The 17320-nt window shown below is 35.2% G+C and overlaps 1 protein-coding gene across 1 annotated transcript in view; it reads left to right on the top strand.

Moving 5' to 3' along the window:
- Positions 1-17320, top strand: part of col11a1b (collagen, type XI, alpha 1b) — a 92761-nt gene that overhangs the window by 22677 nt on the left and 52764 nt on the right. Inside the window, exons 6-18 of the mRNA XM_067362406.1 lie at positions 4207-4305; positions 4910-4993; positions 6499-6810; positions 7445-7504; positions 8281-8322; positions 8473-8535; positions 10083-10157; positions 10570-10653; positions 11346-11402; positions 13597-13650; positions 14791-14844; positions 15401-15454; positions 17003-17056. Of these exons, the coding sequence (XP_067218507.1) occupies positions 4207-4305; positions 4910-4993; positions 6499-6810; positions 7445-7504; positions 8281-8322; positions 8473-8535; positions 10083-10157; positions 10570-10653; positions 11346-11402; positions 13597-13650; positions 14791-14844; positions 15401-15454; positions 17003-17056 (1092 nt within the window). The remainder of the gene's footprint in view (positions 1-4206; positions 4306-4909; positions 4994-6498; positions 6811-7444; positions 7505-8280; positions 8323-8472; positions 8536-10082; positions 10158-10569; positions 10654-11345; positions 11403-13596; positions 13651-14790; positions 14845-15400; positions 15455-17002; positions 17057-17320) is intronic.

The following is a 17320-nucleotide window of genomic DNA, read 5'->3' on the forward strand; positions in this document are numbered from 1 at the left end:
AGCAAAACCAATGGACAAATTGGTAAATTAATACAGAGTAGTAAAAACAAATGACATAACTATTCAGTCAGCTTTTTAAAAAACAGATGATATATAGTTGTATAATCCGTGTTAATTTACTAAATGCTAAAACTCATCCCAGCATCAGCAATCTAACATCTATATCTATTAGGAAGAGCAGAGAACTTTGGACAGAAGTCCGTTCTTTTCCCCTGCAAGGAGCTCCCCTGCACCGTACCAAATGCTTTAATACACATGTGGGAAAAGGGGACGTGGTTTTAATGGCCCAGGACGATATTTATGCCTTTCATCCAGCTCGCTGGCTACAGCCATGGCAGGCTCCAAGCCTGGCAAGACCCTTTAATGCCGTAAACTGACTCGCAGCTGGATATTTCTTCCTTTTCGCTTCTTTTCTGCAGCCAGTGGAACGCAGCCAGTCCACCAGGCCTCAGTTCTTTTTTTCCTGTTATTTTTATTAGCTCAGCTGATGCGCTGGGACTTAAATTCATGCATCTTTGATGGACAAAAGCACGCCACAGAATGCTGTACCTCACCTTATGCTCGTGCACCTTATTACAATCATAGAGGAAAACAATCTCAGAATTGGAAGCGTGTGTTTATAATTGCTTGTTTGTAAGTGCCTTTTAATTATTGGGAAGGACTTAACAATAGCTCTTTGTTGAATTGCTAAATTGACTGCCATTTAAGTGCATCAACAATTTTAAAAACTTTTGTAAGCAAGTGGCTTGTATTTAATGAGTACATTTTATGAGAAGCATAATTATCCAATAAATTAATTATAAATTGCATCATAGCATATGTGACATACGCACTGTGAATATAACATGCACTTTTTAAGTTTACACAACAAAATGAAATGTTCAAAAACAGAACGTCTTTTACATGAACGCTGCATTCATGTCATTTCTAAGTACCTTAGAGATTATAAAATGATAGTTCAGACTCTGATTGGAATAATTAATTTCAAGCCAGTGCTTATTAACTATAAACACATGCCTGTGACTGCACATTCTGTTTTGATGTGCCTAATTGCTCCTCAGCAATTTTAAACTGCCTTATGATGGACTATATTGCATAGTATTATTATCTACTTTTAATACCTAAAGGTATTAAAGATGGGGTAAGTAAATTTGAAAAACACTGTTTGGTCAGGCCGACACCAACAACAAACATGTAACCAATAAGCATTAAGGGGCATATGACGGTTGAGGAGACAGAACGAGCAAATGAGACAATACAAAAGAGCTCAAAAGAATATCACTGGAATGAAGGTTTATGACTGGGCAAGTGCTTTAGGACCGTGTTTATATTAGAAAAGATTTCCAGCGCTGGAGAGAACTAAGCAGGAAGGCCTGAAAAGGCCTGATTCCGCTTCACATGTGAGTAACACTGGGTTTTGATTGTCTGGAGCTGCTGTTCTTTTGGCGACTTACAACGAACACTTTGTATTTACTCTTGTGCACTGTGCATTGCTTTTTTGTGCTTCCTTGTCGTTTATTCATCATCTGTGCTTTATTTTTCGTGAAGCATTTTGTTGTGCGTCAGCTATGATAAACAGACATCCACTGTCATATTATGAGTGTAACAGTGGCCAGATAGTGAGAGTTATGCAGGTAAACCACTGCGCACTAACAAATGCTAGAGAATGCGGTGTTTAACGTCATTGTTAGTGCACTCGCCTCACCTGCCAGCAGCGATCGGGCCGGGGTTCGAAACTCGGAACAGGGTGGTTAGGATTGGAGGGTGAGTTTTGGAGGCGGAGCAATGAAGAGAGCGGTGGGTTTGTTTGGGTTAAATTCAAATATCAACAATGTCCAACAGGGTTTTGGAAAATCTACTTATCCCATCTTTAAAGTGGATTTTTAAGTTTTGAAGAGGTTACATTTTCTTGATTATGTATTTTCACAAGCATACTTTGCACTGTTTATCTGTCTCCTTTTTTTTGTAATTACAAACCCGATTCCAAAAAAGTTAGGACACTGTACGATAAAAAAAATAATGCAGTAATTTACAAATCTCATAAACTTATATTTTATTCACAATAGAATATAGCTAACATCAAATGTTGAAAGTGAGACATTTTGAAATGTCATGCCAAATATTGGCTCATTTTGGATTTCATGAGAGCTACACATTCCAAAAAAGTTGGGACAGGTAGCAATAAGAGGCCGGAAAAGTTAAATGTACATATAAGGAACAGCTGGAGGACCAATTTGCAACTTATTAGGTCAATTGTAAACACGATTGGGTATAAAAAGAGCTTCTCAGAGTGGTGGTGTCTCTCAGAAGTCAAGATGGGCAGAGGATCACCAATTCCCCCAATGCTGCGGCAAAAATAGTGCAGCAATATCAGAAAGGAGTTTCTCAGAGAAAAATTGCAAAGAGTTTGAAGTTATCATCATCTACAGTGCATAATATCATCCAAAGATTCAGAGAATCTGGAACAATCTCTGTGTGTAAGGGTCAAGGCCGGAAAACCATGCTGGATGCCCGTGATCTTCGGGCCCTTAGACGGCACTGCATCACATACAGGAATGCTACTGTAATGGAAATCACAACATGGGCTCAGGAATACTTCCAGAAAACATTGTTGGTGAACACAATCCACCGTGCCATTTGCCGTTGCCGGCTAAAACTCCTACTATAGGTCAAAAAAGAAGCCATATCTAAACATGATCCAGAAGCGCAGGCGTTTTCTCTGGGCCAAGGCTCAGATTTCTCTGGGCCCAGACCACATACTGCATCAATTACAACATCATGGCTGCATAGAAGAAGAATCCGGGTACTGAAATGGCCAGCCTGCAGTCCAGATCTTTCACCCATAGAAAACATTTGGCGTATCATAAAGAGGAAGATGTGACAAAGAAGACCTAAGACAGTTGAGCAACTTGAAGCCTGTATTAGACAAGAATGGGACGACATTCCTATTCCTAAACTTGAGCAACTTGTCTCCTCAGTCCCCAGATGTTTGCAGACTGTTATAAAAAGAAGAAGGGATGCCACACAGTGGTAAACATGGCCTTGTCCCAACTTTTTGTTGATGCCATGATATTTAAAATCAACTTATTTTTCCCTTAAAATGATACATTTTCTGTTCAAACATTTGATATGTCATCTATGTTGTATTATGAATAAAATATTGAAATTTGAAACTTCTGAAATTTGAAACATCATTGCATTTTGTTTTTATTCACAATGTGTACAGTGTCCCAACTTTTTTGGAATCAGGTTTGTACAATGTACTGTTAATCATTGCTTACTTTGGGCAAAGATTTAATGCTTGTTATCTGTAACAAAAAGTTTACAGGTTTAATCTCAAACAGGAATGGCCTTGAATCAACATTAAAGTATTTTGCTTTATTCATGAAACATGATTTATATGTAAACTGCTGAATTGAATTTGATTGGATAATGTATATACAAATGGATTCATGGAGAAATTCATTCAGCTCATGTTTCATGTACTCATTTAATCTGTGTTTTTTGTACAATAAAATGCTTTGGTTAAAAAAAAAAAAAAAAAACTCAACTGTTAAATGATAAGGATAAAAAAATAACTTACTCATGACTCAAGTGTCACATAAGACATCAAATCAATCTAAGAATTTGACATTATCAAATTGATTTGATGTTTTAAACAGATGGGGAAGATACATTTTTGAACTACAAAAGATTTATGTAGTTCACTTATCACCCATCATGTCAATGGCATACACAAGCACATTTTGCATGATTTAAATTCTGATCAATTTTTATTTTGTGTGATATGCCATTAATATACCATACAATGCATCTTCCCTTTAGTATACAGTGACCCCAAAAAGTATTTGAACACTTAACCCACACTTACATGATGTATGAACATTGCATTATGTAGCAAAATATTAAAAAAATAAAAATGTTTATTTTAAAGAAATATTGTGCAAACATTTTTCAAGCAAAACATATTAATAAAAAAAAAAAAAATAATAAAAAATGACAAAACAATAGATATATTGTTTAGATTATGGCTAATGCCAAATAATTGCCCTTTGATTTGATATTTTGTCTCTGAAGTTTACACAATTTTTGTACATCAGGTATTCAAAAAGTGTTCAAATGTTTTGAGGCCTCTATACTATATATAGGGACTTTAATCTTGAGACTCCAATCTTTCTTTCTAACATGCATCCATCTCTCTCTCAGTACAATACTGAATACACGGATTATAATGAGTTCTATGACTACACAGAGGAAGTGACTGCCACTGAAAATCCCACTGACAACGTCTATACCGAGACCAAGGTAAACACTCACATCTGTATGGCCCAGGAGGATGTCAATCACTGTGGGAATTTTTTCAGCCCACTTTCTCACTGTGTGGTCTCTGATTTATAACCCTCCTCCACTATTCTGTTGCCCTCATTCGCTTTGCCTTTCTTTCTTCTCACATACCATCACTTTTATTCATACATTCACTCAAATGCAGAGTCCAAATGTAAACTGCACGTATTATTGAGAAAATATATTGACCATGCAACTGTTTTATATTGTGTTTTATCAAAAATAATCCTACTGTCAAAGAGACAAAATAAATGTAGCTTGTTTTTTCTTGACATATTAGAAAAGCAACACAAATCATTCTATCCTATATCAGTTTCTGATGACAAATGTTACACTGAGGTAAAAGTTAAAAGTGCTAGATTTTTTCATTTGTGGACATCTTGATTTCTTTCAGAGTGATTTAAACCATCTATTATGTTGCAGTTTGTAATAAAGTTACCGGCCAGCTGTTGAAATTTATTTACTTGACAAATCCAACTTTTACTTGCAGTTGAACACTGTTCTTATTTCGAATTTTTTCTTCATTCAGACTGATATGAATCTCTTGTGTGATGTTTACTCATAGCCTAGCACTGCTGACACGGGCGACTATTATGTTGAGCAGGACTATGGCACTGAAGCCCCTTCCGTTTCCATTCCAGCCAAAGAGGTAAAAATCTGCATTCTCCTACATTTTATTTTCCATTGTTTATATTGAACCGTGATTCTATTCAAATATCCTTCTTTAGGTGAAGGTGATGAAATCGGATTTGCTGACTTTAGAAAACAATTTTGCACCTTATTATCTGGTTAATTAAAGTATTTGCTACATTATAGATTATATTGTTACTAAACTATTAGTGAAAAATAGAAAATCATCTGAGATGCCAATTCTACTTGAGGTCATTCATTTTGGTTTGTCTTAATTGACTGGTTGTACCTCAGTCTTATTTTTATGGCTACACATTCAAATAAAAATCTCTGTTCCATTTAATGGTTATGTTCAGCTGAAAGTAGTGAAATCAGTACATTTTCCTTATTTATGTTATTTCCAAAGTTTGATGATTCTGTCACAGTCTGTTCTAAAACTTCACATGAAGTCTAAATGAGGAACATTCAGCTTTAACTAGAACAGTATGTCTTGCATTTAGCGATGGCCAAATGTCTGCTTCAAATGATACACCTACATGGGCTGACGCAGCCCCATAAAGCACTCCTGGTATACAATACAAAGGCAGGAGATTAACTGGAGAAATGTTAACTCCATTTGTTCAATGCATTAAAGCCCCTAGGTGAGGAAGACTCTCATACTTAAAGCCAAAATAGCTTTCCAGTAAAAAAGCCAAATGGTCTCATTCTTAGTGGAAGGCACAGGATGTACAGATGAGACATCAGTACAGCATTATCACATGATAGGCTAGTGTGGTTTGTAAATTTTATTAATCAAACTGATTCAGATTATTATTATTATTATTATTATTTTGATAATCTTTTAAAATTATTTTATAAATATACTAGCAATCATACATAAACATTTATCAAGGATTTGGAATAGTTTTAGTTTCTATTCACTGCCATGGCAAAAATATTAAATGTTATTAGTTGTTTTTCATGTATGGATTCACAAAGAGTTTGTACACTTTCTGACACTTTTAAAGAAGGTCCACAAGAATGAGTTTCATTGCATCAGTTATATAAATATGAACTGATCTGCATACAAATAATGCTTTTCTGAGAGCATAATCAGATTATCAGGTGTTCTAGTGATTTTTGGTGTATGTATGCAGTCTGTCATGTGGTCATGTTGCCATATACTTTGGTCTTCGTCTATTTTTATATATTATATTATATTATATTATATTATATTATATTATATTATATTATATTATATTATATTATATTATATTATATTATATTATATTATATTATATTATATTATATTATATTATATTATATTATATTATATTATATTGATCTTATTATAGTGATCCTCTATGAGCAGGATTGGACACCTCTGGTCAGGACCAAAATCATCCCATTTAAAATTATGTTTGCCAGTGGAGTTTCACCTGTAGAGCCTCATTAAAGGAGTTTATTAGTTTAATTTGGTGTCTGCATTGACTATCTTCCTTGTTTCCTTCATTCGTTGACCTCCTGCCTCCCCTGGCTGGGCAGAATCCTTCGCCAAAAGAGGAAATAGTAGACGACTACATTACAGGGATAGAAGAAGTTGGAGTGGATCCCACCATTGCCACCAACGAGAATGTGGAAATTGTGGAGTCCAAAAACACTAATGCCGCCGAAACCGAGGACTTTAAAGAATACGACATTAACGGATATGATGTTAAAGAATTAGATCCCAGCAATTATGACGATTCATTCTATGAATACAATACTAATACTAATGGAGGCAATCCCACTGGATCAACCTACGAGGAGGAGTTCGGACCAGGCCGGCCTGCGGAAACGGAGGTCACAGAGAGTAATGTGAGTTGACTTCTCCCCTCTTTATGCTGGAATCGGGTCAATTGTGTAGCAAGCAATTGTGCTTCTAATGCTCCTAATTACTAGAAATAATGGCTATTTACCTTACTTCATTTCAGTATGTCTGCTGACACAGCAGCACAGGAAAGTCTCTCAGTTGTAGCCGTTTTGCTTGTGGTGTGTGGGAAACAGGAAATGAAATGTTAGTTGTGTGATTGCAGTGTTGATCTGATATAACTCGAGACTTATTTTCACAGTTTAACACAGACACTTGCACACAAGCACACACTGACCACAGTGGCTTTGTGCCCTTTTGCTTCATTCCTGGAGAGATGTATCATCCTGGTTCAATTTATTGCATGATGCTTGTGTTAAATGACTATAAAAGATATTGCCAATTGACTTACCCTGTGGGTCTTATAAGTGGACATTATTGGAAAATATGGAGTTCACACTTAATTTCTAATCATCCTAAATCACAATGACAGTAGTGTGTTCACCACTTAGCTTTATAGAGTTATGCAGACCATTTTAAGCATTAGCTGTAGTGCGTAATGTACGGTTTTACAGTTGTTTGGTCTACAGGAGTAGTACTTCCTCTGTCATTAAATTTCAGTTTGTTTTGCCTCTGTTGTAGGTTGGTGGTGGCTATGGTGGTGAGAAGGGGCAAAAAGGTGAACCTGCAGTCATTGAGCCGGTAGGTAAACTCTCTGCATGAGGCTTTTACAAGTACCAAATGAAATGCAACTACTAATAACACATCATATTTTTCCCCCTCAATATTGTGTCAGTTCAGAATGTGGTTCATTATAATCATTATATATAAATATTATATGAACCAAAAAATAAAATAAAATTAAATATTTAAATATTAATATAAATACAAAAAAATATATTCAGAAGAATAGCATTTATTATCTTTTGTGACATTATAAATGTTTTTACAATTTGATATAATCTTGCTCAATAACAGTATTAAATTCTTACTGACCTCAAAGTTTTTGAATGGTTTTATATATATATATATCTATATATCTATATCTATCTATATCTATCTATCTATATCTATATACATACATACATACATACATACATACATACATACATACATACATACATACATACATACATGCATATATATTAGTCATGCCTCCCACCCAATTATTCTTTGTACGGGAATGGGAAGATGGTAGTAATCCAGGAAAGAAGATTTTTACATTAATACTTTCAAATGTCAGTGTATTTTATATATATCAGATTCTGACAGCTGTTGCACCATTCTCTTTTCTTGAATAGTGGAAAACAGGAGATTGGCACAGTTGAACTAATGAGCCACATCTTTGGGTTCTTCCTCTTCATTCTTCACTGATTTTCTTTTTATTTCTGCGCTGCTCAAACTGTGAGATTTACGGCTTGCCCAGCGTGCTACCGTACTCATGTTTTTCTTCCTCTCTCTTCTTCGATTCTTTTCAGGGGATGCTTGTAGAGGGACCCCCAGGACCACCAGGGCCCGCCGTGAGTATCACCTTTTTCCACACTCTTTTCACTCATGGAGAAACTCCATAGGAAAAAAACACCATTATGGAAAATGTCTGTATAGAGTTGCCGTGAATGTTTCTGTGTGTGTTAACTTGGCTTTTGACATTTTACATGTCTTTTTGTTAGGGCCTCCCCGGCACTCCAGGTATACAAGGCTCCCCGGGCCTCCACGGAGATCCTGGTGAAAGAGTAAGTTTCTCGAAAAAACATCCCTCATCTGTGTTACTTACTATCTCATAATGCTTTGTGTGTTGTTAAGACACCTCATTCATGTAGATACACCAGCTATATGTAACAGTAGCCCTGGCAGAATTTTTCACAGCCTATTTTCACTTTATTAGAGAAGTTAGTAGTTTTTGACTTCCACATAAAGCCAATGGTAAAGTTTACATTGGTCAAAGCTTTGAGAGAATAAGCTAATGACAAGCAGCATGTCATACAGTAACTATGTGAACAAGCAGATGTGTGTATAAGAAAGACCTGGGAGACCACGTTGAAACCAGATCTGCCTATAAATCCTCACACTAATAACCCTTCCAGAGGAGCAGCAGACCTTATAACCTCTCATACACATTAACACATACTCATTCTCCCATTGATCCTTATGTCTGGTGCTGTTCGCACTGTTTTTCAGGATTGTAAATTCATTATTGCACAGAGAATAGCTGTCGTCCATACAAACAAAATGCTAGAATTTTTTTCCTCTTTACGGTGTGGAGTTTGCCCTCCTCTTCTCCACCTCCCGCAGAGTTAACCCCTCCAATGCATTCTGGGAAAGACACTCCCACCTTCACTGTCCTGCATCTCCCAGCACAAAGACATTTTTGTCCATGAGGGAAAGTGATTTCCCAGTCTCACTTTGATGTTCATCAGTTCCTCCTCATAAGAAGCCAGACTCTGTAGCTGAAAATACATAATTAACAACGATGGCCACTTCCCTTGATGGCTTGACCCTTTTACACCACACATTCTCCTTGCTGTATATACGGAAGCACATGTGTGCTAGGTGTCAGTGTATATGTTACAAAGAAGAAACGTTTGCCCAGCCTTCACAATACACTCACGCACTCACACAATTACACCATCATATGGGAACAATTTAAAAAGAGCCATCTACAAGAGGAGCGTGACATGCCTGCTAAAGAGATCTCTGTGCAAAACTACCCTAGCAGCATTCCATCAAATGTGTGCATGCGTTATAGTCCTCCCCACTTTCCTTGTGGGGTGTCAGTTTCATTACGAGCACACACACAAATAAACAGCACAAAGAAAGGAACTATAAACAACACAAAACATACATAAACCTCGGTATAAATATAAAGCAAAGTAAACCTAAGTGTATTTTTATGGGATAATGACTGGGCTTTAGTACATTAGCTATTTTTGATTTCGGGTGTAAGGAACGCTGCGGAAATCTCCTGCAGTTTAGGTGCAATTTGTGAAAGCGCCACAGCATTTTTCTCTAAACAGTTCAGTCAAGCTTTTGTGATTTTGTTTATGTGAACTGTTTAGGGATTTTGAGTAGATTTAGGTTACCTAACTGACAATTTAAATGATCCTACAGTATTTTTCATTTGCTTGTGTGTATTTTAAACTTCAAAGAACAGTCCTGATGCTCTTTCCATGCCTATAGTTTTCTTTTTTGTCCAGCCATTTACACGTTCATTTCCCACATGCTTTATGCCTCATTTCCTTCTGCTCCCCCTCCTTCTTTTCTCTCTCTCTTTTTCTCGCAGGGTCCTCCTGGTCGTCCGGGTTTGCCAGGCGCAGATGGAGCTCCGGGGCCCTCTGGCACTATCCTCATGTTGCCGGTAAGCTCATCCAACCCATACATTTCCAGTGATTCTGTTTAAGGAGAATATTTTCCAGGCTTTAATCTTAGAGAAACCACCAAACTTATCTCAGATCAGCTGCAAATGGCCATTTCCTCTAATATTGGACAAATTGCTGTCATTGTAAATGTCCAAGTGGGTTATGAATTGTTACAGCTGTGAAGAGCCCTAACCCCACCCAGTAACCCCACTGCACTCAAGCTACACCCAACCATCTACAGTAACTCTACACAAACTGGCACTTTGCAGCCCAGATGCAAACCCATAATGACAAGACTGAGGAGGCCACTTTATGTTGTAGCAACTCCAGTGGCTCCTTTAAATTCCAACATGCAGTAAAAGTACTGAAATAAACTTGTGATTTCTGTGTTTGTGGATGTTTCTCTGACAGTTCCGCGCTGGTGGAGAATCATCAAAAGGTCCAGTGGTGACGGCACAAGAAGCTCAGGCCCAAGCCATCCTTGCCCAGGCCCGGGTGTGTACCCATGTTCATGTTGCCTCGAATTTTATATATATATATATATATATATATATATATATATATATATATATATATATATATATATATATATATATATATATATAGCATTAGGTGCAGAAAATGGACTGTATATGAGAAAATTTAATGCGACTGTTAAAACCAAGACTAAGATTTATAGTTCTCATAACAATCTATGGTACATGGAAATGTACCAGTTGCCAGTAACACAACTTATGTACTCTACTGCAGTTAATGTCAGTTTTGCAATATATATATATATATATATATATATATATATATATATATATATATATATATATATATATATATATATATATATATATTGAAGAGTTTCGTTGCAAAACGAGATAACTCCGTTTTTAACATTTTTGTCAAAACATGTTTATTATTATGTTATCATGTTATTATTTTGTTTTATGGTGCTACTTAGCTGTATTTTTTAAGTTATGAAGGTTTAAATCAAAACAAACCAACTGCAGTTGAATTGATATTAATTGGAATGCACAACCAAAAAACAAGATTTTTGAAAAATTAAAAAAACGGAGTTATCTCGTTTTGCAACGAAACTCTTCATATATATAATATAATATATATATATATTTTTTTTTTGTTGTTGTTTTTTTTTGTCTTTTTTTTTTTTTTTTTCATTTGTTTTGTCCCTGCAGTTGACTATGAGGGGACCACCTGGTCCAATGGGATTGACAGGACGCTCTGGCCCTGTGGTAAGTGTCCCATCTCTAACTGACATACAGTCAAACCAAAATTTATTCAGACATCTTGAACATTTCATTCATTAATACATTTTATTCACTATAGTTTTAAAGAATGGTAATAAAATATGACAAGATCTCCGAGTAAACCTGTGTCAGAAAAAAAAATAGCTTAATTATGTCAGATAATACTTAAGCAAAACATGGTCAGGTCAAAGTGTCTGAATAATTTTTGGTTCCAAATTTTTATCAATTTTACTGGTAGTCCACTGTATGAAGAATTTGGGGGTATAATATGTAGCAGTTTACTTTATTTTGCTATCCTCACTTACATAAATTAACTATAGTGTCCTGCACCCACAAGTAAAAATATATCAAAAATGTCTGAATAAGTTTTGGTTTGACTGTACATAAAATGCTCAATATTTAGGAAAACAATCAAATGCAATTAAATTATGCCTTTTCAGCAAAATAAAACAATATTACTAAATTATATTTCTAAATAGAACCACATAATTTTTTATAAATTTTAACAAAATTTTGTTTTTTACCACATTCATTCATTCATTCATTCATTCATTCATTCATTCATTCATTCATTCATTCATTCATTCATTCATTCATTTATGCAACAAGAAATAAATATATTTCTATAAAGCAAAATATATTTATATAAAAAACATAAATTAAATAAATTGCATGAATGAATGATGTTAGATTAAAAAATGTTTTTAATCAGTTACCAATGTGTCTGTGACAGTCTAAATCTGGATTTTTGTAAATCCGATTAGCGCTTAAATTATTCATGTAGACCCAATGTAAATTAATTAATTTAACAATTTTACAAACTTTGTAAATATACTTCGCACAGTGAACTTAAAGGATTAGTTCACTTTCAAATGAAAATTAGCCCAAGCTTTACTCATCCTCAAGCCATCCTAGGTGTACAGTATATGACTTTCTTCTTTCTGATTAACATAATCGGAGAAATTAATATCCTGACACATCTGAGCTTTATAATGGCAGTGAGTGGGCCCAATGAGTATAAACTGAAGAAAATGCTTCCATCCACATCCATCCATCATAAATGTTTACTCCACACGGATCCGGGGGGTTAATAAAGGCCTTCTGAAGTGAAGCGATGCGTTTGTGTAAATAAATATCCATATTTAAACAAGTTATGAAGTAAAATATCTAGCTTCCGCCAGACCATCTGGCATCGCGTCAGTTACACTTTTTCAGTTAAATAGGGGAGGTGTAGAACATAGCGTAAGATTTGAACTACAAAAGTTTTACACTTTTTCCTTGAATATGGAAGTCAGTCTGGCGGATATTTTACTTCATATCTTGTTTAAATATGGATAATTTTTTTACACAAATGCATTACTTCACTTCAGAAGGCCTTTATTAACCCCCGGAGCCATGTGGAGTATGATGGCTGGATCTGGATGGAAGCATTTTCTTGAGCTTCATACTCATTGGTCCCATTCACTGCAATTATAAAGCTTGGATGTGTCAGGATATTTATTAATATTTCTCAGATTATGTTCATCAGAAAGAAGAAAGTCATATACACCTAGGATGGCTTGTGGGTGAGGAAAGCTTGGGCTAATTTTATTTTGAAAGTGAACTAATCCTTTAAGAATTGTGATGCTTGTTCATTTTATTTATTTATTATTTCTTTGAATGTAGATGAGAAACACATATGAGCCGTCTGCTGCTTAAATAAACATAATCTAAAAGCCAAATGAATGCCAAGATTTACCTTCATGAATGTATCTTTTCTTTTCCCGTATCTTCCTTTTGAACCCAACTTCCTCCAGTTGACATCATCACACAGACACTGATAGTAACATATGTTACATTCATCTCGCTATGATTTATGACCAGAAAATGAGCAGTTCTTGGGTGCTGATGTGCTTTCAGGCTGTGTGCTGTTTATTTTCACATTCCTTTCTCAAATTTATTTTCATTTTTGTGTTGCTGTATTTCATTCACTTGAGATGAATCATACTAAGAATGCCCACAGAATTTCTCTCATTCTTTTCCACATCTGCCTCCAAATCAAATGCCCATTTAAAAGCAATGGCAGAGGAATGTGTTTAGGTTGCCAGCGTGTGACCCAAACACAGCTTTGCGCATATGATGTTGGTGTTTAGAAAGGTGTGTGAGATGTAAAACTCATCTGTGTATGTGTGTGTTTCAGGGTGGTCCTGGTGCACCTGGTGCTAAAGGGGAAAGTGGAGATCCTGGCCCACAGGTGACTATGTCTCTTTAGACTTTAGCGACATGTTTTAACTACTTTCATTCTTGTAATTCGAATTAACAGTATAGAATCATGATCTGAGTATTCCTGAGACATTTTACCTGATACATATTAAGGTGTATTTTATTCCTGTGATGGAAAAGCTGAATGTTCAGCATCATTACTCCCGTCTTAAGTGTCACATGATCCTTCAGAAATCATCCTAATACAATGCGTTGATCAAGATACATTTATTATTATTATCAATGTTGAAAACAGTTGCGCTGCTTGATATTTCAGTGCACAGTGACAGACAAAAGAACAGCATTTATTTGAAATAGAAATCTTTTGTAACATTTTAAATGTATTTATTGTCACTTTTGATCAGTTTAATGCATTCTTGATGAAAAATTTCTTTCAAAAAAAAAAAAAAAAAAAAACCAAACTGTTGAACGGTAGTGTACTTGTTACCTTGGTTTGAGGGGAATGTGTTATTATACAATAATCACATTACATAATCATAATTACTTAGCTTTATTATTAATTTAATGTGTTTTCTTAAAAAATATGATTGTAATTCCGTTTTCGGATAATTAAAGGTATATTTAATGTGCGCTACATTGTAGGATATATTGTAGCTGTGGAAAGCTTGTGTCATGAGCGCTTTCAGCCCATCAAATTATGTTCAAATTAAGTTAAAAACTTCAAAATGCTGTAAAACAAGGAAAACCTAATTGCTTCAGTGGAATCCAGTTGTTGTCATTATTTGTTGGGGATAAATGAACAGAATTAGGATGTTGCGTCGGAGACTTGCTCTGCCTCGAAGCCCACAGGTGCAGCTGCCATAAACTTTAAAGCTGTCAAAACAATTGGCTTGCTCTTTTTCGATGTATAGCTTATATGTAATTGAATGCAAAATATGTTGGGGGGATAAACACTTGTGCGCAGTAAAATAGCACTTTCTAGTGTAAAAACATATGCACTTGAGAACAGAGTCTCTTTCAGCTGAAAGTGAGGAACAAGTATTGAACTTTAGGTGTTACTTTACATAAAAATAACGCTGTTGGCAAACGTTTTGAAGTAACTACGTTACTTTTTCTTTTCATTTGTCATTTAGTAGACTCTTTCATTACAGAATTTTGTGTGTTTTTTAAGGGACCAAGAGGACTTCAAGGCCCTACTGGATCACCTGGAAAAGCAGGCAAGAGGGTAAGAAAAGGAAAAACATGCTCATGCTGTCATTTAGTCTCTGGTCTGTTACACAACATGACATTAGAGTTGAAAATACAAAAAGGTGACATATATATAATACATCTGCAATACTGCTGCTGAAGTACTCTGGCAAAGTGAAGCTGAAAGGCTCTACGCAAGTAGCCCACTGTTCGCTCTCCAACCGTGCACCAGATTTTCCGTGAAACTGTCTGTGTCTATTAGCCTTGACCTTAATTTACCTGTTTCAGCTTAACAGAATGACAGATGTCCGTTGGATTCGCATCCACATCTGCCAGTTTTAGTGCCAAACGTTTCTCAGATTCTCCTTTGACACAGTTTATTCACAGTTTCATTATAAATGAGTCAAATTGCCACAATAACTCAATACTCAAACAAGCTGTAGACTCAACACTCCTTATTTAGGTTGTCTTTGGGTGTATTCGCTCACTTCACGTCATCTCTTGTCTCGCGTCGATTCTGCAGTTGTTTGAAACATATGTTAAGCACATTAACCTGCTTGTAGCACATATGATGATGCAACCTGGTTTTACAGGGCCGAAATGGAGCCGATGGAGCCAGAGGAATTCCTGGAGAATCAGGAGCCAAGGTAAAATCATCTCTGACTCAAAACCTCCACTTTAATAAAGTTAGCACTCATTGTGGTTTCGTAACTGATTCTTCTGTATTGAAAAACAGTAGGGAATGTTTGTTACTGTGTGTCTGTCATTTAATTATTGATTTTGAATGAATCAGTTCATTTGTACCCGTTAAAAAGTATTTAAAAATAATGATAAACAACAATAATAATGCAATTAACACATTTTTTTCATTTGAATTTATTATAATAAAATTATATGATGATGGATCATTTATTTAAATTAAAAGTTGTTGTAAGCTGTTGATGCTCTATAATTGTTATAAATGGTAACAAAACATCAGTCTGATCATTTGCAGTTTAAGCCTAAAAGAGCTTTCAAATATAATGTATAATGACTATAATTATTCATTTTATCACCAGAGAAGATAATAATAATAATTAAAAAAAAAATAAAAAACATTTAATAGAGTTTTCTTTTTTCTTTTTAGGTATCAAATACTTGGTAAAATGAAATGAATGTATAATTACATATACCTCCTTTTTTGTTGATAAAGTTTAAAGTATAATTATGTTTATAATAAATATTCATATATATAAATATTCATTCAATATTCATGATTACAAATTTAAATTTTACATGCAATTATGCGAGTCCACAGTTTTTAGAAAACCCCCAGAACAGAAATAATTAACATTTATAATATTTAATAAGTGCACTAAAACAGTAAAAATTTTGCATTGTTAACTTTGTTAAAGGGTTAGTTCACCCAAAAATGGAATTTCTGTCATTAATTACTCACCCTCATGTCATTCCACACCCGTAAGACCTTCATTCATTTTTGGAACACAAATTAAGATATTTTAGATGAAATCCGAGCACTATCTGGCCTCCGATAGACTGCAACACAATTACTACTCTAAGGTCCAGAAAGTTAGTAAACATCGTTAAAATAGTCAACGTGACTACAGTGGTTCAACCTTAATGTTATGAATGTTATTTGTGTGCAAAAGCAAAACAAAAATAATAACTTTATTTAACATTTTCATCTCTACCCTGTCATTCTCCTATGCTGTTTACATCGTATAGACAGTGCAGGCTTCTACGTCAGAACTCCGGCTCATTACTTCTTTCTGACGTAGAATCGAAGCCTGCACTGTCTGTACAACGTAAACAGCCTAGGAGAATGACAGGGTAGAGAATAAATTGTTGAATAAAGTCATTATTTTTATGCTTTTGCACACAAAAAGTATTCTTGCCACTTCATAACATTATGGTTGAACCACTGTAGTCTTTACTACTTTTCTGGACCTTGAATGTGGTAATTACATTGCTTTCTATGTAAAAAAAACAAAAAAAAAACAAAAGAAAAATCTTGGATTTCATCAAAAATATCTTAATTTGTGTTCCGAAGATGAACAAAGGTCCTACGGGTTTGGAATGACATGAGGGTGAGTAATTAATGACAGAAATTTCATTTTTGGGTGAACTAACACTTTAACTTTGACAGCTCTATTGACAACTATATTTTTATTCTCATTGCGATTGCTGTCTAACAGGGGGACCGAGGATTTGATGGGCTTCCTGGCTTACCTGGTGAGAAGGGACACAGAGTAAGTGCCGATCTATTCTTAAGAAAACTCATACTTAGTTTCCCATCATTGATGTAACAGTTGAAATGAAATCGAATTGTTCTAGACAGCAGAACGCAAGCCTGACCACCACTTGTGAGAAAAATGTCTTTTAAAGCTCAATTATCAAACTTCCAGCTTGTCTCAAACAGTGCTTTATGATTATGGGAACAATTCTTGCCTGGTTTCATTTTATCCCTCAGCGGCAGTTTTCCTAAAGAAATCTACTGTATTTAGTTAGCTCCA

The sequence above is a fragment of the Chanodichthys erythropterus genome, chromosome 16 (genome assembly GCF_024489055.1).
Source record: "Chanodichthys erythropterus isolate Z2021 chromosome 16, ASM2448905v1, whole genome shotgun sequence".
Taxonomy (NCBI): Eukaryota; Metazoa; Chordata; class Actinopteri; order Cypriniformes; family Xenocyprididae; genus Chanodichthys; species Chanodichthys erythropterus.